The sequence below is a fragment of the Trachemys scripta genome, chromosome 2 (genome assembly GCF_013100865.1).
Source record: "Trachemys scripta elegans isolate TJP31775 chromosome 2, CAS_Tse_1.0, whole genome shotgun sequence".
Classification (NCBI taxonomy): domain Eukaryota; kingdom Metazoa; phylum Chordata; order Testudines; family Emydidae; genus Trachemys; species Trachemys scripta.
This window is the reverse complement of record NC_048299.1, coordinates 198,497,194-198,520,883: the sequence shown is the minus strand read 5'-3', so window position 1 is coordinate 198,520,883 and position 23,690 is coordinate 198,497,194. Positions and strand designations below refer to the sequence as shown.

The 23,690-nt window shown below is 40.9% G+C and overlaps 1 protein-coding gene across 4 annotated transcripts in view; it reads left to right on the top strand.

The window, feature by feature from the left end:
• The first annotated feature begins 3,450 nt into the window (after positions 1–3,450).
• The window catches only part of ARHGAP28 (Rho GTPase activating protein 28), an 89,886-nt gene continuing 69,646 nt past the window's right edge, over positions 3,451–23,690 (top strand). Inside the window, exon 1 of one of the 4 annotated variants that reach the window (XM_034762647.1) lies at positions 3,451–3,805. In XM_034762647.1, the coding sequence (XP_034618538.1) occupies positions 3,681–3,805 (125 nt within the window). In that variant the 5' untranslated portion in view covers positions 3,451–3,680. Of the gene's footprint in view, positions 3,806–19,790; positions 20,148–23,690 lie in introns of those variants that run through there. The other 3 variants (XM_034762646.1, XM_034762650.1, XM_034762652.1) reach the window with 3 other exon arrangements.

Genomic DNA, 23,690 nt, shown 5'->3' with positions numbered 1-23,690 from the left:
TTTTGCACAAAGAGAAAATCCCATTTATTAAACATATCCTTCTTTTTATGTTATCTGTAAGATCCTGTTTCCTTTATTAATTGTTATTAAATATGAAATGTTTATTTAAAGCAGATATACAAAACCAGAAGGCACTAGAAATAATAATACAAGTACTTTGCATTTATAGGGTGACTTTCATCCAAATGTAATCTAAATTACACAATCATTGTTGTCTGAAGAAAGCAAAGTACTATGGGCGATGGAAAGGGGAGTAAGGGTAGCTTTTCTGGGGTTGTAGTCAGTAAAATAAACCTGTTTAAGTCTTGAATTCTCAGGTCCAGTCTCTTCAGAGAGGGTCAATGCTGTCTCAACTACAACTTCCCATTTGGCTCCTGCTACTTTCAGTATTTCCCAACTGTCAGCTGCAATGTTAGAGTCTCAAAGTGAATTTTAGAGGATGCCTTTCAAATGATGACACTGGGCTCAGTTTACTCCTGCTGGAACAAGGAAATGCAAATTTCACCTCGCACACCAACAAGGGAACCTAAATCCTTGCAGGATAAATCTGGGAGCCCAAACGGTAGTGATTATATGACCACCCTCCCAAAAAGTTCTGCTAGGGGATACCAGCTTAAGGTACAGTCAGTGATTCGTATGGATCATTCATGAATCAGCCTAGTTGATACCCCTCCACAGCCCAGAGATCAAGGAGCACAAATGTGGCTTTAAAGCCACCTTATCCCACCCATCCTACTCTGGACTTGTGACAAGCACAACTCACTCATACCAGAGGATGAGGTGCTTTGACAACTCACTCATACCAGAGGATGAGGCGCTTTGACTCAATCTGACTCAAAATAGGGTAGTTAAAGGTTTCCATGCTTACTTTCAGGCTCCTCCATTGGTTTTCTGGGTTGAGATTCTATGCTGTGTGTAGCAGCACCTGCTCCCGGCCTCTCCACAAACACAGTCAGAGACCAACTGAAGTGCAGCACCCGTGTCCTTTTATTGTTTGTGTCCGTTCCCACCACCTACTATTTACAAGTATTTACAGAGATCAACTGTCACAGAGTCCCCGGGCGATGATCTGGAACTGCTCCCCACAAAGCCAGTCAGGACTTTGGGGAGCCTCCTCTCCCTTGGAGCAGACTGTCTTCAGGGCAAGAAGCTCACGCAGCTTCACCTCCTGGGTCTGACCTTGGAGCATTCAGCATATGCCCCACCGTGTGCTTCCCACAGCGAATCCGCCCAGGCAGGGTCCTGGGGAAGCCAGAGGACCTGCATGCACCCCCACTTTGCAGTCAGATGTGACTCTTAGCCAGCCAGTAAAACAGAGGTTTATTAGATGACAGGAACATGGTCTAAAACAGAGCTTGTAGGTCCAGAGAACCTGATCCCTCAGCCGGGTCCATTCTGGGGCCCAGCAAGCCAGACACCCCCATCTGCCCTCACTCCTAGTCCCCAGCCAGCTTCAAACTGAAACCCCCTCCAGCCCCTCCTTCTCTGCTGAGTTCCTTTTCCGGGCAAGGAGGTCACCTGACCTTTTTGTTCTCCCACACCTTTAGCATCCCCTTGTAGGGGGTAAGGGCCTGGCCATTAGTTGCTAGGCGACAGAGGGTCGGCCGGAAACTGAGGCATCCACACAGTATTCAGAAGAAACATTAAGAACAGTCCCACTTCGTCACACCAATCCTCTGGGAGACTACTAACTTTCCAGCCAGCAGGGATCTAGAGCCCACGCTCAGGGCTGGCACAACCCATTAGGTGACCTAGGCGGTCGCCTAGGGTGCTAACATTTGGAGGGCGGTGACCGCAGCGGCCAGATCTTCGGCCGCCCCGCTCATTGGCGGTATTTCGGCGGCGGAACCTTCCGCCGCCTCTGTTGGGGGCGGCATTTCAGGGGTGGCACCTTCCGCCACCTCTGTAGGGGGCAGCATTTCGGGGGCTGGACCTTCTGTCGCCTAGGGCAGTAAAAAAGCTGACAGCACTCCTGCCCACGCTTCTCCCTTTCCTGTCTACCCCTGCTTCCTGTCTCTTAGCCAGCTTTATAGGTCAGGCTGGCTACCCAGGCCTGCAGGTGGATCCACTCTGGTAATTAGGGCGTGGCCCTTCAGCCAGCCCAACTAATACCCTTCTTCCTCTAGAACAGGGCTTGTTTCTCCTAGCCAGCACCCTGTTACACTGTGCCACTAAGACGCATAGCACAGAATTCACAGCCCATTCTGGGGGGGGAGGGATACTAAGGTGCCATCCCCATCCTGGTCTGCTCTGGGTGCTGAAGAGCCCCATGTCATTTAAACAGTCCTGCATCGGGGTTCCTCAACGTCAAAAGGCACTCTTATGGCTGTGTTACACAGTGCCTGTACTGGGCAAATTCTCCCCCAGCTGGAACTGGGGCTTTTCAAGCCAGTCATGCATGCCACTCCAGCCCTTTTACACAAAATAAAAGAGAGGAGTAGGGGTGAGGATCTCACCCATGATACTTAGAAATCAGAGAGAGTCATTCAATTGAATTTAACTGGTGGTGCTGGTTACTATAAGAGTAAATATTTATTGTGGCAGTGTTTATTTTACAGGAAATATTAGAGCTGTGTGAAATCAGAGTTTTCACATTGCATTTCAACTTCACAGAAGAGCTGCGAAGTTTTCTGGGGTAGTTGCTCCAAAATAAGGCCATGATTCTATTTTTGAGTGTAAATAGAGAAATTTTAAATTTTCATTCTAACAGAGGGCAATTTTTGAAAAATGAGAAATATCAAACTGGTGCATGTATTTCTTATAAAAAAACTGCCATTTCACAAAACTTTCATTATCTGAGAAATTGGGGGGGGCTTTTCTGTACATTTTTGTGGAAAAATCTTTATTATTTTCCTACTGCTCTTTTAATTATCCATCCAGCAAGTATTAAAGATTGTTGAAAGTCTAATATGTATTCAGTATAGGGTGACCAGACAGCAAATGTGAAAAATCAGGACAGGGGGTGGGGGGTAATAGGAGCCTATATAAGAAAAAGACCCCAAAATCGGGACTGTCCCTATAAAATCAAGACATCTGGTCACCCTAATTCAGTAGAAAGTAAAGGCAGCTCATTGCAGACAGCTTGTAGAATTTAACTGACCTAAATAAATCAGGTTTATTCTTCCCCAGTTATTTAAACAGCCACATAGTCCAGTTAGTTTATGAATCTTTCATGCAGGCATTATAAATTGCATTCCCCCTCTCCTTCCTAGAGCACATGTTTTCTTTTAAAGCACTGCTCCATTCCCATGTTGCTTAACTGAAGAACGATTTCATTTCATTTTGCTCCTTGCTGTCGTATGAGAAATCCTAATAAGTCTGCCCTTAGCTGAGAAGAAACAGAAAAAGAAATAACACAAGAAGAACTTGTCCAGAGCAGCTGCCCTGAGCCATGTAGGATTACCTCCGGTTTCTGGTTTCCTAAGAAACAGGAATACTTCCCCCACAGAGTTGTGTTTGTGGGCGGTGTTTTTGAATATATGCTAATTTAGCTGTCCTGACAGGAGAAAGAGCCATCTCAACACTTACACAGTTCTCCTGACAGCAAACGGTAGTAAGAGGCTATTACAGTGTAAGGTCATGCGTTTGCTTTTGTGACAGGGTCACTTGATCCAGTAAGTGAGTAAATGCTGGTAGTTGTCTTTGTCGCCAGACAGTAGGGAAGACATGTGCCTGTGATAATGGAGATAAAGGACTCGGGCAGCGTGGTTCTGACAGCCTACCATTCTTACACTCCATCTAGGATACCAATAATCGAACAGAGCTTTGTGCCAGAGATCTCCTCCAGCCATTCTCCAATCAGCAGGTAAAGCATGAAGGATTATAACGGGTACTGTGCCATTAAGTTTTGTCTGAGCTGCTTGTGTTTTGCAGTCATGTTTCCTGCTAATATGTGAGTCAGTTTGTTGATGTTTTCAAATCACTTTGCCATTTAATCACCACTTTATTATTATGCATTATGATTACTTTCCTGCTGTGGGGAACTTATGCAATTCACTTGTGGTGTTCTTGATTAGAAATAGAAACTGCAAGTGCTTATCTTAAGTTTTTTGTACAAGAGATAGATCAAGTTTACTTGCTATCTAAGATTAGCAGCAAAATAATACCTTATAAACAATACATAAATCTAGCTTCTTCTCAGTTCATCTTTTATCATGCTATGAACAGTTAGAAGGGTTTGTGCTAGGTGAGACAATTCATCAGAAAATTCAGTCCACTTTTGGATTCCGAGTTGGTTTAAAAAAATACTTCCTATGCTCCCCCCACCTCCACCCCCGCAAAAAAAATAAGGATCACGTCTTTCTTTTCTTGGGATGTTGCAGTTGCTGATTCTCATGCAGGCAGGCACACAAAGTGAGGCTACTTCTTTAAAGATGTCATCTAAATGAGAATATTTCTTTTAAAAGGTTGTATTGCAATAAATCAGGTATTTCATACAGATTAATTTTAGTTACATACTGTGCACTTGTCCACATGTGTGTATAGTTCTGACATAGCAATACAGTCTTGACAATTTCAGTATAGATGCTTTTATTTTGGTAAATCTGACCTTTCTCTTAAATATAGGTGTATAGATTTACACTATTTTCTACAAATTACATTTTGTGAATGTTTCTATTGTCAAACAAAAGTTTAGGGAACACTAGCATTGGAAATGCAAAGTTATTTTATGGCTTAACTGAATAAAATGAAAACTAAAATATGAGGAAATAGTGGATGTACTTTAGATTTATCTCATTGCCAGTCACAGATCAATATTTTTCATTTAGAAATGAGCTCTGTGTGTTCTTAACAAGGGAGCTGCTAAATACTTCATATTGTGAATTTTACAAGATGCTGTTCAATTTCAAATTTATCATTTAGTTTAAATGTACATGAAAAGATGAATGTTTCAAGCCTCATTCTGTTCTTTGATTTTACTGTCCCTAGTTATCTGATGCGGATAACTTCTTTGTTCAATTTAAATGTTGCATCACAGCAGTAATAAATACATAATTTCATTTTAAGAAAAGAAACCTTCTGTATTGTTTTGGTGTTCAAATCACAGAATGATGGTGATAATGTTATTGATGATAATGTTATTTGTTTTTAAAAAGAGCAAGTTAATTGGAATCTCAATTTTTATCTGCGAGCTGAGCAATGAAAACGTGGTTGTCTGTTATCATTTCACATACTTGTGTTAATTGTTTCAAAACTTGTTGAAAGCTCAGCTGGTAATGTGTCTGAATCTAAATCACATATGCATCACTTAAAGTTCCTGAAAAGAAAGAAGATGTTGGTGCTTTTGAATATTTTGGAAGCTGTTGACATTAGCCAAAATTGTATATATGTCTTTGGTGATGCAGTCTCCCATTTCTTGTCTTTCACTTCCTGCAGCTGTCTGGTAGCAATAGCCAGATTCTGCCATATGGCCAGTCAAGGACTCCATCCGTGTTTCCAAAGCATTTTCCAAGAGAGGTTTTATTAACTCAGCATGCAGCCCTGTGGAATGCAGAAGGCATGAAGGCAAATGCACTGAATGTTTTAGCAAATGGTAGAATAGTGTCTAGCTTAATTCCTACTTCAACTTCTGAGAGTTCTGTACTGCATTTCAGATTCTAAATGGAGAGCTCTGTTGCTATCCTATAGCATGAAGTTCTCTAGTATAGACTATTTCTGGCTTTGTGGAATCACAGTCTAACTTCCCTGACTCCAGTATGTGAATTCCGTGATTCTTGAGGACAGCAATCTGTAAAAGTATTTACAGACTGTATCTACAGACCATCAGAGGCCACCACGTATCTCATGTTTGATAACAGAATATAATCAGGAGTTTAGGCCTTGAGTCCTCTCTTTCTTTCATTGGGTTTATACAGGTGGATAGAGTGGAGTAAGTCCAGATTTACACTGGTGTAAGTGAGAATAGAATCAGGTCCTTGATTATTACCCTTTGACTTATTGGCTATTGAGCAGTAAATCCTATCATCTTGGGAATTGGGATGTTTCATTTCCATAGCCATAAAAATGGAAATGAAAATATCCAGCACTTTTCTTGCCTTGGAGATATGACGTGTTGCTTTTATCAGAAAATCAGCCCAAGTGACCCCAGCAGTGAGTGAAGGAATGCATAATTGCACAGTTTTATAGCTTTATGTCTGCCTTTCAAAAGAAAGAGAACAAGTTGCTAAAAGGGTCCAAAATTAATGGTTTGATACAGAGATAATGAGCTTGTTCCTGCTCTTCTTTACATGAGTGTAAATCAGGAACTTTGACGTTAATGGAGTTACACCACTGTAAAATTTGTGTGTGAGAAAAATAAGGCCCAAATATTTTACTCTAAAGATCCTTTATTTGCACTGATTTTCAGTTACTTCTTAAAAAATGGCAGCTGACTTTGGGTTCCTCAAATGCAGTCCAATTTGAGATGCCTAGGGCCTGTTTTTCAGGGGTTTTCTGTGCCCCACTATTCCCCCTGACTTGACTTTACATTTGTCGTTACTCAGCACCTCTGTAAATCAGGCCTCAGTAGGCATTGTTGGATAATCTCGGCCTGCTGCCCTTCCCCATGAAAAATTCCCATTGACTTAAATGGTAGTTCTCCCTGAGAGTTCCATTCCTCCCTATGCCAGAGTAACTCAGTTGTTCAGTCAGAGAGAAATGGTTTGCTCCCCTAGGGAAGTAGCCTTGAACCCACTTCTCATCAGAGTGATGCAGATTTCAACAATCCATCAGAGGAAACAGGCATCCACACAGATGCGCTGCTGCCCAATCCTACTTATCCTGCCCAGGTTTGGACGTTTTCAGGGCCTGTCCAAACACAGTCCCCCAGGACACCTTCTAACTACAAGTTTCACAGCACAAAGGGCAAAGCAGTGAAAGTTAATAAGCCTCATATGGGCAATGCAGAGCAATGGGTCTGAAGGGAGAGAATGTGGAGGAACCGAACTTACTCCGTTAAACTACCACTTCTGCCCTTGGCCGCCTCCTCCAGGCCTTTAATAAAGACTGCATGATTGGCTCCTTGGTGCCATACCTCCCACAGAAGTCCATTGAAAAAATTGATGTCAGAATATGGGCCCTATAAGGTAAGGAAAATGCTCCTCACCTATCCATACCATTCATTTCAACTGCATACTTTGCTCCTTTTGTTTCATCTGCAGAACTTCCCTTTGACATCAGTGCAAGTTCTGTCCATGAAATGCATGCAGATTATGAAACAAGCTTGTGTTGCCACTACTGCAAGATCCATGGGAACTAAGCCCAAAATTTCCTTTTATTTCTTTGCAGAGGAGGTGGCAAATTGGATTTATAAATTAGAATAATTTTCCAGTTGCCCTGTAGGATATTTACTTCCATGTATTTAATTTTTACTTGTCTTATATTTCACCTGGTTGTGATTAAACACGTAATTCAGAGTGTGATTATTTATATTTACTTATTGCTCATAAGGACAAAATACTGGCATGCGTCTTGTTTTTATTAGCGATTAATCTAATTAATACTGGAGTATGTGTGCATGCTAGAGTGTGATTACTCACCAAATACTCTTCTTCTCACTTTTCTATCTATCCTATTAGTTTATTGGAACTCACAGTTCCAGTGGACCAAATTCCCTGGAGCACCACAATGTGCAAGCCAATTTTCCATGGCCCAGGAGCTTTTGGCAACTGTGACCTTCAAACTGCAACTACTGAGATACATATACGTCTTTCTTATTGAACTGTGCTTCTGAGGTCATTTTGAGTTGATTTTTCTCTTGAAGCAACGAAGCCAAGAAGTCACTGAAAATATAGGTGATGATTTTCCTGCAAATTCAGTAAATTAGCAGGGTGCTTAAATGATTTCTTAAGGGGAAAAGTGAAGTTGAAATAGTAACTTCCATGAAGTCTCATTAGAAAAGAGTTTCCAAAGAAAAATGTACTGATTTCAGTGTTTCAGTTCTGGTAGAGGGAGGGCACTCACAACACCATTCCTGGGAGTAATGCAGGGAAATTTTCTCATTGTGCTCAGCTGCCTATGCTGGATAAGGTGAAGGAGCAGTAAGGTTATAGCCCTGCTTCCACCTCATCCCTCTCTGTCCCATTTGTCACTGCCTGTACTCAGCAGGGTGCTAGGAGGGAGCAGCCTGGAATCAAAGGAGCACAAGGTTTGTGAGCATGCACAGTTGCTATGTATGTGATGCAAAGAGGAAAGCTCCAGCAGTCATCTATGAAGCAGCTGGATTCAAAGCAGTCCTAACTGGGTCAGGTTGAAGGTTAAGCTCGCTGTATTTAGACGCAAGTTTAATGGCTAGACTGTGGTTTATTCCCTCATTGCTAGCATGGCTACCAATGAAGGATCTGATTCCGCTGACACTTACCCCAGTGTAATTCAGAAGTAACTCCACTGAAATGAATGGGTATGAGATCAAAATCAGACCAAAGTGGTTTATCCCCGTAAAATGAATTTAAAACAGTTTCTCGAGATGCAATCGCCCTGTTATACATTCATTAAACATCCCTGTAACAAAGAAGCATTTTGGGTGACAAATCCATAACTACTGACTTTATGAATATATGCAAGAAAAGGACAAAATGAAATGAGAAATGATGTTCAGCAGCACCCTCTAAGCAATCTGATTAGTCTGCACATTAGTCAAGAAGAAAGTTCTGAGATCTTTCAACTGTTTCAGGGAAAAAATCCTTCTCATTTTCTGCAGGCTCAGCATAGCTCCTCCTCCCACTCTCAGGCAGGCAGCACTAAACAGGAGAGTCAAAAAAGAACCTGAAAAGTGACTTAAATTACTCCGTTGTCTCAAGTTACTTGGCAGCAGTTTCCAAGAGTCTTGCTCAGCAGGGCCAGTTAAACAGATTTGGGGGCCCCTGCAAAGCCATTACATTGGGGGGAGGGGCTCTGCATGGCACAACATTCTCATGCAGTGTTCTTCCCCCTCACTTGTCTGCCCCAAACTCCTATGTGATGTGACTTGGATGAGGGATAGGTAATGTAGCCCGAAATGATGTGTGTGGCCCCGGCGGTAATTAGTGAGATAGCGAATGGAGGTTTCTGTTAAACAGGAGAAGCCTGTAATGGGTGTAAACCAGGGTTGTGATAAAGGCAGTGGGGGGTGGGGAAGGGGACTCTAGTTTTTTCTTACCACAGAACTGTATGAAGCCGTGCATGTTCCACAACAGCAGAAGCAGTTAGCATCACACTGTTATTGGTGGACCCTACGTGTCTGGAGGGTGGAGGCCCTGTGGCTGGATGTCTGGCAGCACTGACTGAGTGGCCCTACTGCTCAGAGTTGTATACAAATGATGTCAAGAATGTCTTTTGCTGAGGTACAGTGTAAACAACCTTAACTATTTTTGATATTTAAACTTTCTCAGAAGACAAAAATAGAAAAAACATGAAACAGTCTCGTTTTCAAGAACAAATCTTGAAGCATCTCTGGGCCTTTCACAGGAATTAAAGTCCCAAGCCTATGAAATCAAAATTTAAAACTACAGTAATCGAAAATGGTAAAAGAAATAGGGGTAGGAATTGGGAAACATTAAAGTTAAATGAACAAAGGTTGGGCGAACACATACTTTATAGCAAAACAGCAGCTTTTGACATATTCCACTGACTCACCATTACTAGCAACTTCCTAAAATGGGTTTATATATATATTTCAGCAAGTTGCTATGCACTATTATTAAAACATTTAGCAGGAGGATGCATATAAATAAGCCAGACAATAGTAGACATGTTTTTCCTGTAGGCTTTAGAAATACCTACGGAATGTCCTCTGGGACTCTCACTAAGGAATGTGGTATTTATAGTCAATTCTTCATGTTATGGTTGAAACTAGAGTTGGCTTCTCTGGTTTCTTTTTAGTGTAATGCTCCTGCTGATCTCCCTGGTACCTCCATGTGCAAAGCTGATGGAAAACATCTGGCACTGTCCCTTTGATCATTTTGTTTGGTTGAGCATTTGGCCAGCTGCCCCATTCATTTTTAACTAAGTCACTTATCTCTGATTACATGACGGTTGGAGTTGCCTGCAAAAATGCTGAGATCTGAGAGCCCTATGCAGCCACCTTTATATTGAGTCTGACATAGTTTAGAGACAGCATAACAAAGAGTAAGAAATTAAGAAGATTGCTGTATTGTTTTTTGCATGATAGCTCATAATGATTCGGTGTGAATACTCTAAGGTGTGAAAACTATGTAGAAATGAAATTACAATATATTATTTCTTTTAAAAAAAACCTTGCTAAAAACTACTAGCAAAAGTTGGAGCAAGGTTCAGTATATAAAACAGAATCTAAAATATTAATTTTACAAACACAGGGCCAGATCCTAAATAGTGCTGAGCATTCCCAGTGAAGTGAATGGGTCCCAGACCAATGGCACCAATCTTTCCCAATGCAGCACTTGTTTTCCACACTCTGTTTCAAGTGTCTGATAAATTGACAAATGTCCTGGATTCTGACTTCTTGTAGAACCAGCAGTTACTTGTACCCTGGCAGTTTTCTGCTCTGATTGGCCAGACGTCTCAACTGGGGAGCAAAGCAAAACTGACAGAAGTTAGAATAGCAGTGGGAATAGCTGCCATTATCCTGCATTTCAGATACCATAGTGAGGAGAACCATACAAGATCCTAGGTAGACTGAAAGACTGCCAAAGCAGCTGGCCCATCGGTCAGTCTACCTCCCTCCCTTTTTGCCTTGTGACTATGCTGCAGCAGCTCTCATGGAACTGCTTCTAGTTCTGCTGCAGTTGCCAAGGCCCCTTAGAGAAGAAACAGCAGGAGTTTGAGCAACCAGAGGAGGGACAAATGGTAGCTGGGGAATGGGAAGCAGCCATTGATGGTGGGAAGTGAAGTTTCCCTTTATTTGTGCTAACAATTCTCCCTAACAGAATACCCCCCCCAACCGATTCTCCTCTCCATGGGCAAGTATAACTCCCAGTAATATTGTTGAGGGAGGAGACCATATACCTCAATAGGAATTTGCAGTAGTGCTGTGTTTGTTACAGAGATACCATTTGCAATTAACACTGATGTTCCATGGGTTGCCTGTGAGTTCCCAGGTGATTTAATACCAAATTATTTGAAACACAGTTCCTTTCCCAATGCACTGCTGCTACAGTTGAGGTCAGGAGCAGCACTCAAACTTGAGCTCCCTTGTCATTAACATTAGGAAAAGATTCTCGTTCTTGGGAGAGGTGTGGGGGGGTCCTCAATTCAGGAATTCACTTCCTCCCTCATCTGTCTTTTCTCTCTAGCCATTGAAGGAGGAAGGTGGGGTGAACAGTGGTTGGGGGTTACTGACATATCTGCTCTGAAGGGGATTTTCATGTTTGTGTGATGTATGACATTCAAACACTTTGAGGTTGTAGGATTTTAATATATGTAAAGCCAGTCAGTGCTTGGGATGGGAATTTACTCAATCTTTATAAAAGAGAGAGAAAGAGAGAGAAATTGTATTGCTGTAGCTAAAAGCCTTTATCTGAGACTTTATAAATTGGCTGTAAAATCTCTTACTGTAGAAAATCAGTCTTGGCACATGACTGATTTTTACAAACATAACAAGCACAAATCCTTTTGTTGATGATGGACCAATACTAGGTTTACTGAGGTCTATAGAATTTGGGGTGCATAGAAGAGTTTTGCTAGGAGTAGGAGGAAAAAGGAGCCATGGAATGGATGTCACTTACCAGGTCAAACCGAACAGAAGCAAGAGGCTTCCTGGAAAGTTGTGTTTTTAAATGACTATATGCCCAACCTTACACATTGGGCCACTGGTATAGTTGACTACAGAGCTTTAGGGGGGGTCATTGAGGCATAAAGCCTGACTCTTCACCTTTTAGTGAAGCTAATAAAAAATACTGTCTTGTCAGCACATGAATTTTGGACGGGAAAGAACTCATTTACCCCAGGTCTGAATTTGACCCACTGAGTGATGTTTTCCTGACCAGCTTCTTTATGCACTCAGCAGGCATCAATAACCATGCTATTACCTAGGCCACAAGGGTAGTTTGCGCAAACCCTGGGGGAGGATATAGAGTGCCTCGTGTCAGTCAACATCAACCTCGCTGACCAATTAAGGGATCTGAAGGAAATTTCATCCAGTTTCCTCTCCTGGACAGAAGATGGTCATGATGGAAGGCCTAAGGGCAGGAAAGAATTTAAGAGAAACTCAGAGGGATGTTGTAAGGCCTGGACAAAAATCACTGATAGAGAGTAAATCTGCAGTTACTAGGAACAGTAGTTGCACAAAGACTAGTGTCCTTTATTTGTATGGATTTTTTTTTTAGAGCACCTTAGAATAAATATAAAGAACTATAAAGTGATGTCAGAATGAGACTCCTCTAATGCTTGGAATGATTTTAATGTTGAGAAGCAGAGAGACAACTATAATCCGCTATGTCTTCTTTTATGACAAAAGCCGAATCACTCTTCAGAAACTGCCAAAAACTGGGAAATTCGAAGTTAAGACTGAGATTTCATTTTTAACTCGTTAGCTTAAAAATGAATGGCAGAATGAATGCAGTAGGGATGAATTCCTATCTCAACTTGAAATGCCCAGTCCGCTGTTTGATCTAATACTTAACAGATGGTAGAGTGGAAGATGAAATGGGATGTGGGCCCTGATTTTACACCATAGAAATCAATGGAAGTTTTGTCATTGAATTCAGTGGCAAGAGATCAAGTCCTTGAACAATTGTTTTGTTCCCTTGGAAGGTAAAGACCAGATTTTATAAGGGTATTTAGATGCCTGAAGATGTGGATAAGCACCTGGTGGGATTTTTAAAAGTGCCCACGTGCCTATCTCTTATGGTGCCCTAAATCCTTGAGGCCCAGATTTTCATAGGTATTTAGGCATTGCTATGTTCAACATTGAAATGCCTAATTGACTTAGAAGCCTAAGTTTCATTTTCAAAAGTGATGTAGGCACTTAGGTATTTAGGAGCAATGCTTAAATACCTTTAAAAATCTGGGCCTAAGTTCTTATCCAGTACTTAGCCAAAACTCCCACTGACTTCAATAGAAGTCTTGTTGAACAAGGACTGCAGTCTGAGGCCTTAGGTAATAGGACATTTAAAAATGTATAAGTAGAGCTTTCTCCTTTCCCATTACTTTCCTCCTATGTATTTAATTATCAAATACCCAAGTTTTAAAATGTGATGTAGCCCAGGAGCGAGAGTTGCCAGGTGTCCAGTTTTCAACCGGAATGCTTGGTCGAAAAGGGACCTTCTCTTAAAAGTCCGGTCAGCGGTGCTGCATGTCAAAGGCAGACAGTCCCTACCTGTCCTGGCACCATGCTGCGCCCCGGAAGCAGCCAGCGGGTCCAGTTCCTACTTGGGGGGCCACAGGGCTCCGCGGCCCAAGTACCGGCCCCACATTTTCATTGGCCGGGAACCAAGGCCAATGGGAGCTGGGGGAGGCGCTGCCTGTGGGTGAGAGCAGCGCACAGAGCCTCCTGCCTACCCCACCTCCCTGCCTAGGAGCTGAACCTGCTGGCGGCTTCCAGGGCCCAGTGCGGTGCCAGGGCAGGTAGGGACTAGCCTGTCTTAGTCCTGCTGCGCCTCTGAATGGGAGCCGCCCGAGTTAAGCTCGCACCCTAGCCCTGAGCCCCCCAAACCCAGAGCCCCCTCTTGCACCCCAAACCCTCATCCCCAGGCCCACCCCAGAACCTGAATCCCCAGCTGGAGACCTCACCCCTTGCACTCCAACCCCCTGCCCCAGCCCAGAGCCTCCTCCCATTCCCTGAACCCCTCATGCCCGGCCCCAGCCCAGAGCCCGTACCCCCTCCCACACCCTCCATCCACAGTCCCAACCCACAGCCCCCTCCTGCACTCTGAATCCCTCGGCCCCACCCCCAGCCTGGATCCCCCTCCTGGATCCCAAACATCTCATCCCCGGCCTCACCCCAGAGCCTGCACCCCAAGCCCAGAGCCCATACCCCCTTCCACACCCAGTCCCCTGCCTCAACCCACAGCCCCCTCCTACACTCCAAATTCCTCAGCCCCACCCCCCAGCCTGGAGTCCCTTCCTGCACCCAAACCCCTCATCCCCAGCCCCACCCCAGAGCCTGCACCCCCAGCCAGATCCCACACCCCTTCCTACACCCCAACTCCCTGCCCCAGTCTGGAGCCCCCTCCCATACCCTGAGCCCCTCATTTCTGGCCCCACCCCAGAGCTTGCACCCCCAGTTATAGCCCTCCCCCCTCCTGCACCCCAACCCCCTTCTCCGGCCCAGTGAAAGTGAGTGAGGGTGGGGGAGAGCAAGCCACCGAGAGAGGGGAATGTAGTGAGCAGGGGCGGGGCCTCGGGGAAGGGGTGCGGCTAGGTTGTTCAATTTTGTGCAATTAGAAAGTTGGCAATCTCCCAGGAGCAGAGAAGTAATGCTACTGATAGTGGAAAATCTTTGTTATAATTGGGTGGGGGAGAGGAGCAGAACTGAATGCATTCTCAGTAGATTTTTCTGAGACTTGACTGTTTTGGCCATTTTGGACCCAGGTCCTATACAATTCACAGAATACATGACAGAGATCACAACTGTTCTGCTAACAAAGCAAAATTATTGTTAACTTGAAGATTCTTGAAGCACATTTGGAACTTTCTTAAAACCATCTGCTGACGTGGGTGAATTGTTGCAGTTAAAAAAAACAGTATGTACACTTCTGTAGAGTTTTCCTTCAATAATAGATGTCCTGTGTCTTGAAAATACCACAAATAAAAATCTCTCTCTATTTTTAATCATAAGGTAAAAGATTACAGGGTTGACTCTGCAGTTGATTGCTGTGATTAGAGCTGTGTTTCATCATAGAAAGCTTTCCCTCATGGACTCCACATCCTATGATTTTTGTAACTGTATAATTTTAAAAGGAGGAGCCTGGCAAGCCATGCTTGAAGTTAACTCTGTCATACTTGATGAAGTGAGATAATGCAAGCCAAAGCAGCTTGTTTCACTCTATACTGTGCACATCTGAAGTTAATTATGTCATACTCTGCATTGCAATGAGTCTACATAGTTTTAGCAATCAAGAATTTGAAAGTGAGCTTATTACCACAGGATGCCATTGGGGCCAAAGACCTCATGAGATTCAAAAATAGATTTGGACATTCCTCTGAATAACAAGAATATCCAACGTCACAACAGCTCACACTAACAAATTCTAGAAAAGATATTAAAACTCTTGCCTCAGTTTACGCTAATCTCTATTATTAGGAATTAGGATCTGAACTAATTTGTGGGAAAGATTATCCCATGGATGCCTAATGTAGGGTTTCTTTCACTTTTCCCATGCCAGTGTCAGAGACATGATACTGGACTAGATAGACCATAGTATGGCGATTCCTATATTCCTAGATCATTTTGAAATATATAGAACAGGCAAAAAACGTCAAACAAAGCAGTAAAAAATACAAAAGTTTGCAATCGCATACCAAGCAGTTTATTAATGGCAATAAATCTGTGGCCACTGTGGACTCTGTGTTTGTCATCATTAGGTTGCACAACAACAGTGGGATGACTCAGATCTCCCTGTTCCAAAAGCACAGGCTCCCATCACTTGAGCTAAAGGAGAAGCTCTTTGTTAGCTAGGTAGAGTCTATGGCTGCATCTACACCACAAGCTAGGGGTGTGATTCCCAGCACGTGTACACATACTCGCAGGTATTCAATTCCTCTTTGTCTTATCGAGTCAGCCCAAATATATGTACACAAGCTGGGAATCACACCCCTAGCTCATAGTGTAGATGTAGCCTGTGATACACAGTTAAGCAGTTCTGATTCAATACAACAGATCAGTGACACTCATGTGCACACTCATGCACGCACAATTAGATGGCTCATTAAATTATTCGGAAGATTACAAAGTTAGTTGGAGATATAAATCTTGCTTTCATACAGTTACTGGAAAATTTGGTAACAAGTTACAATCAAAGGATACTTTTTTAAACTAGGGGCTTGTCTGCACAGTGGGGTAATGAGCACTATGGGGGTGTGATTTTTTTAAAAGGGTACTAACATTTAGACCCTGCTGGTGCTCACTAAGTGTTCCTTAGTGTGCTTTAATGTAGTGCTGTTTCCTAGTACCGTCAATAATCGTAGTAATTTTTATATATTTTGTGTGAAATCATGGATGTAAATCTAGTGCCAAATACACTATTTAGGCCTTTATTATTATTATTATTAACTAGAAATTTAAACCCAGACTTTAGGGATGCAGATTTTAACTGGACTTTTAAAATAAATCTATCTAAACATTATTTTAATAATGTTTGGGGATGAAAATGGGACTATGACTTAATGAAGAGGGGATGAAAATTCTAATTTTATATTGAAATAGTTGATTAGTTGCTATTTGGAATTTACTTAGGCTACATACTCACATATGCTTTATCTGCTCAAGGTAAAGTCCCTAAGTATGCTTTTTTGATTGTTTATAATATTTTACTAATTTTCAAGTTACATGTAAATGTAAAGCTATATATAAAGAAGTACCAAACTTTGATAAAACTCCAAGATAGTTTTACATATTTTATGTGGCATTCTTATTTCATGGTGACAGGAGAGGGAAAGAGACAAGCAAAGGAAGGAAATACTGCAAACAAAAAACTTATTATTTATGTATTCAAAAAATGGCCCAAGTTATATTTGTCTTAAATTTTTGATAACTTATATGGTAAATCATCATCCAACATCTAACAGTCTCCAAAATTTTACCTGCACAAAATATTCTCATTTAGCTGTGCAAATTGGGCAGTTAGAGAACTAACTACCTGATTTGAATGCACAAAAGTGGATTTAACGCTGGCAACTGACTGCATTTGCAAAATTTGTTGGCAAAAGTTTGGCGGCTGACTGGAAATGTGGTCCTCTATGTAATTGCTTTTAAAACAGGATGTTAGAGATTGATCTTTGTCTTTCTTTTTGGAGAGTCTCGGTTGATTGATGCCTTAGTATTACTAAGGGCCAGATTCTGAACTAGTGTAAAACTCCAGTGAAGTTCTTCTGGATTAACAATGGTGTATCTGAGGTCAGAATCAGAACTGTTGGCTATAAGTATACCTATAGTAATCTATATAATCTTTTGGTTAGATTGTTTTTGCATTTTCCGTGTCATGTAAAGAGTAGAATTTTGATTTTCCTAAGAAATAGTTCCTAAAATTTCTATGATTCTTAAACTGCCTCAGGATGTTTGTGTACATTAATTGTGGTCACCTCCCTCATGTCTAATAAAATCTCTTTTCTAATTAAGTATCATTAATGGAGGAGCACAATGACATTCAGATAAAGCTGTAAGTCAAATTCAGCCCTTATGTAACTCTACTGAATCCCAAAACGAGGGCCCATAAACTTTATTCTTGTCCTATCATTTAACTCCTTGATTTCTACATGATTCAGTGGTGTTGATACTGTGCTGCAACTATATAAAAAACAAGAAAGACATTGACGACTGCATATACAGATGGCAAATCATCACTCAGCAGTTACAGGGGCATGCCCATTGAAAGCATGCCTGTAATTCTACAGAGGCGGTAGTGTTACTAAGAACGGATTGGATTTTTGAGCCTGCCTCAAACCCAGCCAGCTGTAGTTAAAGCCGCAAAGGCTGACAAAGTACATTCCTAGTTGTATCAGCAAAGGGAAGGGCAAGATTCATTTACCGCCTTTGAGACTATCCCTGATGAGTTCCCATCACTGGGTAGAATTTACAATTTATCTAGTCCAAAATGGGACCTCAGGCTGTGCAACTGTTTTAATATCAATAAACCAAATGCTGTGAAGATACATATTTGTGGGGCTACACTAAATCCTGTCTAACTACGTCCCATGACAGAGCTTTGCTGGATGTAGTAAAAACAACACTTCATAAATGTGCTTGAAAGCTGTTATAAACAATTAAGTTTGTAGAACTTTAAATTAATTAAAGCAGTTTACACTTGCCACTGATAACTGCAAGTAGAGATGTAGGTAGCAGGGTATGCTTTTTCTGAGGTCTTCATAGATAAGATGTTTTTGTACTTCTGCTGATGTTTGCCACTTGAATTTTCACTTGCAAAAACTGATGTATTATTGAATTACTTTGTGGCAAAATGGTTTGTGATTTGGCTGTTTCTATATAATAGACTAGATTGTCAGGCTTCCTGGAATGAAGACTTTATTAATGAGTTTGAGCATCCGGCTTAGTCTGTATCTGTTCTGGTTTCTGAAAATTATTGCTTTACACTGTGTGTCCTCACAGCGGCTTAATATAAATATTACTTGAGCAACTCTTATACAAACATAATGTTGTCTCATTAGCGTAGTCACTCCCCTTGTGGGAAGATGATAGGCATAGCATTTACTTCTGACTGTTTTGCTGTGATACCCATTTATTTGAAATCTCAGAACATGAACATTCAATACATAGGGCAACATATAAAACAAGAATCCTGTTTCATAATCCAGTAAAAATAGATTCAATTAAATATACTCTAAAGCTATTGCAGAAGCAATTGGGTAGGCTTCAAGAGTAAGTAATATGTAACATAGTTTTCTTCTAACACAGCTGCTACCCTGAAACCTGTCATAGTTTTCTTCGGTGTATATAAAAGGCAATCATATTATTATGATAGCTAAATGGATGTGAGGGATGAAAATTTTTAATCCTCAGTTTCCACTTTTCATTCGAAGACAAAAATTTTATAAGATTGCTGAAATGAATTTTCCTTTAGAAAGTTTTAAAAAAGCAGTCCTCTTTGTTTAAGGCAATATTCATGATGATGAGCTGCTCCCACATTAAAATTACAACATCTAAAGCCTGAACACAAGGTAAACATTTCAGTTGACAAAAACTGGAAAATCCTATTCAAAATCATAACATGTGATCAGTAGATCACATGGGTTCTGTTTGTAGAAGAGGTGTGATTTTGTTCTATGTTTTAACTATTGAACTGATTAGATTATATAGTTTAACCTTTGGATTACAAATGTAAATGCCATCAAACAACATTTAAGGCCAGAGCCAAAAATCATTAAAATCAATGGAAAAACTCTCATTGACTTCAGTGGGCTTTGGATCAGTAGAGCCCTGCGCAGATACAAAAACCGTATCCGATACGCAAGCCGCAAAAATGGTGCCGCAGATATAAAGTGGGTATCCGCAGACTTGCAGGGCTGTATGGATTGGTCCTTAACGACCTAACTTTAGCTCTGTTAAAATTGCTGCTAATATCTCCTTATCCTTGGTATGTATTACAAAATCTGTTTAATGCTTTATATTATTCATCCAATTATCTATAACAATTAAGTAGGTTTGTATTGAATTCACTCAAAGATTTTACCTGATTTAATAGAGAATTCTGTCTTTTCTGTATAATATAGGTTGATTTAAAAATTCTATAGAAAGTTTATCATTCTGTATGTGGGTTGTAGCCCACGAAAGCTTATGCTCTAATAAATTTGTTAGTCTCTAAGGTGCCACAAGTACTCCTGTTCTTTTTGAGGATACAGACTAACACGGCTGCTACCCTGAAATCTAAATTCACTGGGACTCTTCTGTAAGGGTCAGGAAGGAAAAAGCAGATTTCAATGGGATTTTTTTTCTATTAGGTTCAACATACAGACTATATGTATGTATGTGTATATATGCTCTCTCTCTCTCTCTCTCTCTCTCGAAATGTTATCACAAGTTAGCACTGGACTCTCATATCCAAATAAAACAATGAAGCAACACACACTTTCCTTCCTATTCCGATTGCATCACTGGAATTACTGGCTAATAAAGTTTTTTGTTTAAAAAACTTACTTATGTGTCTCTCACGGTGTTGTGTGTCTGCATTCCTGTTCATTTGTATGCTTGATTAGCTGAAATCAAATACAATGAAGCGTAGCTCCAAGCAGCCATAAAAGCCCAAAGTGAACAAAAATAACAATGAGAAATCTGCATCCCCATCCTCAAGGGAATCAATGTTCAGAAGGCAAAGGAACTGAAGCGCAATCATGTACCTGCTTTCCTTGATGTCATTTTGTCATTATGTCACTGCTTATGGGTTTGCTCTTTGGTGACTTACCACGCTTCACTCCTGTTTGATTAGAGGTGTGGAGATAATAAAAGATTTGCTGTTTCAAACTTAGAAATGTCTCTGCTTCCCACACATCTGACCCCTGGCAGGCTGCTGGAAAGAGGTGGCTAAGTTTTAAGAAAGTATGTGAGTATTGTTTTCATCAAGTTATGTGTTTAATATTTTGTTCTGTACCTATAATAGCTCCTTTTGCCTTTCACTCCCTGACTTCTTGATGAATGCCTCTTTTCTGTTATTGAAATTAAACCCTTTACTTAGGACTTTAAGAGGATGTAGAAATAGAGTTTCACTCCTTCAAACTGCCACTGTAACTCATAGGGATACTGATCGTTCAAGTGTTTCTGATCATAGGTAATAATTTACATTAATGAGAATATAATTGCTGGGTGACTAAGTGAGAAGGTGACCAATGGATTTGGGTTTTGCACTGATTTGGTGAGGCACTAGGTCATCCTAATGATGTTTTCTTGGATGTATGTCTTATATAAAATAAAATAAGGACCTTGCAATCAGTGAACGAATATAAAAGTAGGAGCCAAGAAAAATCTCTTGTAAAGGATATTTGCTATTGGTTAGTTTAAATGTGAATTTACAAATGGAATAATAACATACTGAAAGGCCATTTTTGTAACTGTTATTTTATACATTTGGATGATGGTATTAAGCAGGTGAGGGTTATGCAGTGTATTTTTAATGACATCAGCACCAAGCTAAACTAGCCAACATTTACCAAAGTGAGCTGCATTTGATATCACTGGAGCAGATCTTTCTGGCTAAATATAGTCTTGTGAAAGGCTACACTAGTGAGCAATGAAATGAGGAGTAAACTAAAGAGGTATGAGGTTGATAAATGAATGATCATACAAATCACTGTAATCAAGATGTGTTTTTATAGCTTTCACCTACAGTAATCAGTTTTGATCTAATGATTGATTTAATCAATGAATGGATAATGCACTTGTCAAAATCCAAACAGTTGAAAAGGACCTAATACTGAATTATGTGAAAAGGCTGGTTGGTGGTTTGCGTTGCCAACCCTCCAGGACTGTCCTGGAGTCTCTAGGAATTAAAGATTAATCTTCCATTAAAGATTATGTCATGTGATGAAATCTCTAGGACTATATCCAACCAAAACTGGCAACCCTATTTGTGTCTAAAATATTAAGTAATGTTATATGGAAGTCTAAACACATGGCTGAAACTTATGGGTGTTACTGGGTTTCTCAACAAAGCATACAAAGAAAAAAACCAGTGTTTGATGGAAGAACTACTTATAAAAGGGTCAGTCTATACAGTCCTTTAGTGGCCAGGATTTGAAATGAGTTATTACATTATATTTGAGATCTCTCAAACCATATTGTATTGAAATAGGCTAAGAGAGCAGCTTCTCAGTTAGCAGTGATCTTGTGGTAAGTACCAGTGTTTACTTAGCTGAAATGAGGTTATTTTGCATGAAGAAAATGATCAGGTACTTTCTTGGATAGAAATTGTTTACGGAAACACTACAATAGAAGATCTTCTGAAATACTTTATTCTAAGCAACATCAGTATTTGTCCTCTCAGAGATTTTGTGACTGTTAACGCCCAGATCCTCAGCAGGGGTAAACTAATGTAGTGCTATGGAAGTCAGTGGAACTATATTGATTTACATTATTGCTGGACTGGGCCCCAAATTTAATCCTGGTGACATATCCCACATTCCCTGCAGTACCTGCTTGGAATGAGTGAGCCACAAGGTGCTTTTAATTCACATGGAGCTGAAGCGTGACTTTGCCATGAACCACCTAAGCAAGTATGTTGCTGTGCTGCCCCTGGAACAGAGACTTGTAGAGTTACAATCTGCCTCTTGGCTAGAAAAGGGATAGTGGAAGTAATTCAGGGCCAGATTCTGCCACCCTTTACTCACAGAGAATAGTATTTTACTCTGTGAGTAGTGACACTGAAACCAATGGCAGTATTCAGAGACTAAATCTCCCTGAGTAAGAATGGCAGAATCTGGCCTTAAGTTATGATATGAAGAGCAGAAGGGTATTGTGGAAAACAGAGTTCATAGAAGATACAGCAATGCTCCCAAACTGGAACCATCATGATTTGATTAAGCAGGGATGAAATTATCCAGATTTCTAGCTGCCTGCATATCCTTGAAAATCTGTCACATGCACAGTAACCAGAACTACTTTCTGAACTTAAAGTGAGATTCTGATCATCTTACTCATGTTGAATAGTACCTTGCTCCACGATTAGTCACATTTATTTGTTTCAATAGGAATGCTCATGTAGTAAGGTGATATTCCGTTTAAGTAAAAGAGGCTGGATCTGGCCCACAATTTTCTGGCCACTGACAATGGGCCAGATTCCGATATCCATACTCATGTTGAATAACACCTTACTCTGAGTGATGCCATGGGACCTCAAAGGGACCACTAATGGAGCAAAGTGCTATTCTGCATGAGAAAAGGCATTAGAGCCTGGCTCAATATCTATAACTATGCAAGCAAAGCTTTTTCTATTCATTTTCCTTTACCCGTTATCTGTCTTGTCTGTTTAGATTGTAAACTCTTCAGGGTAGAGACCATCTCTTATTTGGTGTTTGTCCAGAATAACACAATTGGGACCCATTCTCAGTTGGCCATTAGGACTTCTAGAATACAAATAAATAATAACAGCAAAGATAATGATACATGTTCTCCAGTCTCATGCTTCAGGGCATAAAGCAAATGCCCTGTGTGGCCAGGGAGGAATGTGTAGAACTGCATCATTAGATAGAATTGTAGGAAAAATGAATGGAATAGTTGACCTGTAACCTTCAGACCTGCTGGAACCATAATAAGTGTTTTTCATTCTAGGTGTCTTATAAGTGACGAGACAGGGAGAAGTGCTTCAAAATGCAGCTCATTAAGAGAAAATGGCTGAGCTTTGGTTTGGTTCTTATTTTATATGAAACTATTAGCACACCCTTAAACCCCCATGCATTTACAGATGTGCAGACATTCCAAACTATCTCTGGTGTGTTGGAATGAGATTTAATTGAAAGTCTTTCTACTTAGCTAAAAGGGACTCAGCAACTGTGCTTGAGAAAATCTTTTTCTTGGAAGATACACTGAGTATGGAAAAGGAGTTATTCCTTTTTTATTTATTTTTTTAGTTACATGAAAAAGTTACACATGATGTTTAAAAGGCCCAGTGGCAAGGCATTCAACTTAAACCCTGTAAATCACAATGTGTTATCACACATCTGCCTCTAAAATGGTTGTCTCATGTTATCCTTGAATAATGTCTAACTTGCATAAGCTGTTTCACAGGAACATTCATGAATGCAGGATCTCCAAACGTTAAAAACATCAGCTCTCTTTCCTTGTGTGTGTTAAATTCATTTAAGATTTCTCCCCAAGGCTGGGATAGGATTAACACAGTCATGAAAGGAATGGCCATGGGCCCTCGCCAGTTCAATTCCAGTTTCACAAATGTTGAAATGTTCCCAGAAACTTGTTCAGAAGCCTCACTGTGTAATTCACATGGTTGCTTAGTCTAGTAAGCAAAGTGGTGCTACAGTCTACTTGGGAGATATGTATTCCCTAACCTGAATGGGGAGGGGGGGTGAGCTGTGTAGACTCAGTGTAATGGGAAACAGAGCTTTGTCAAAGCGCAGAAGCACAGCTACTATTAGAT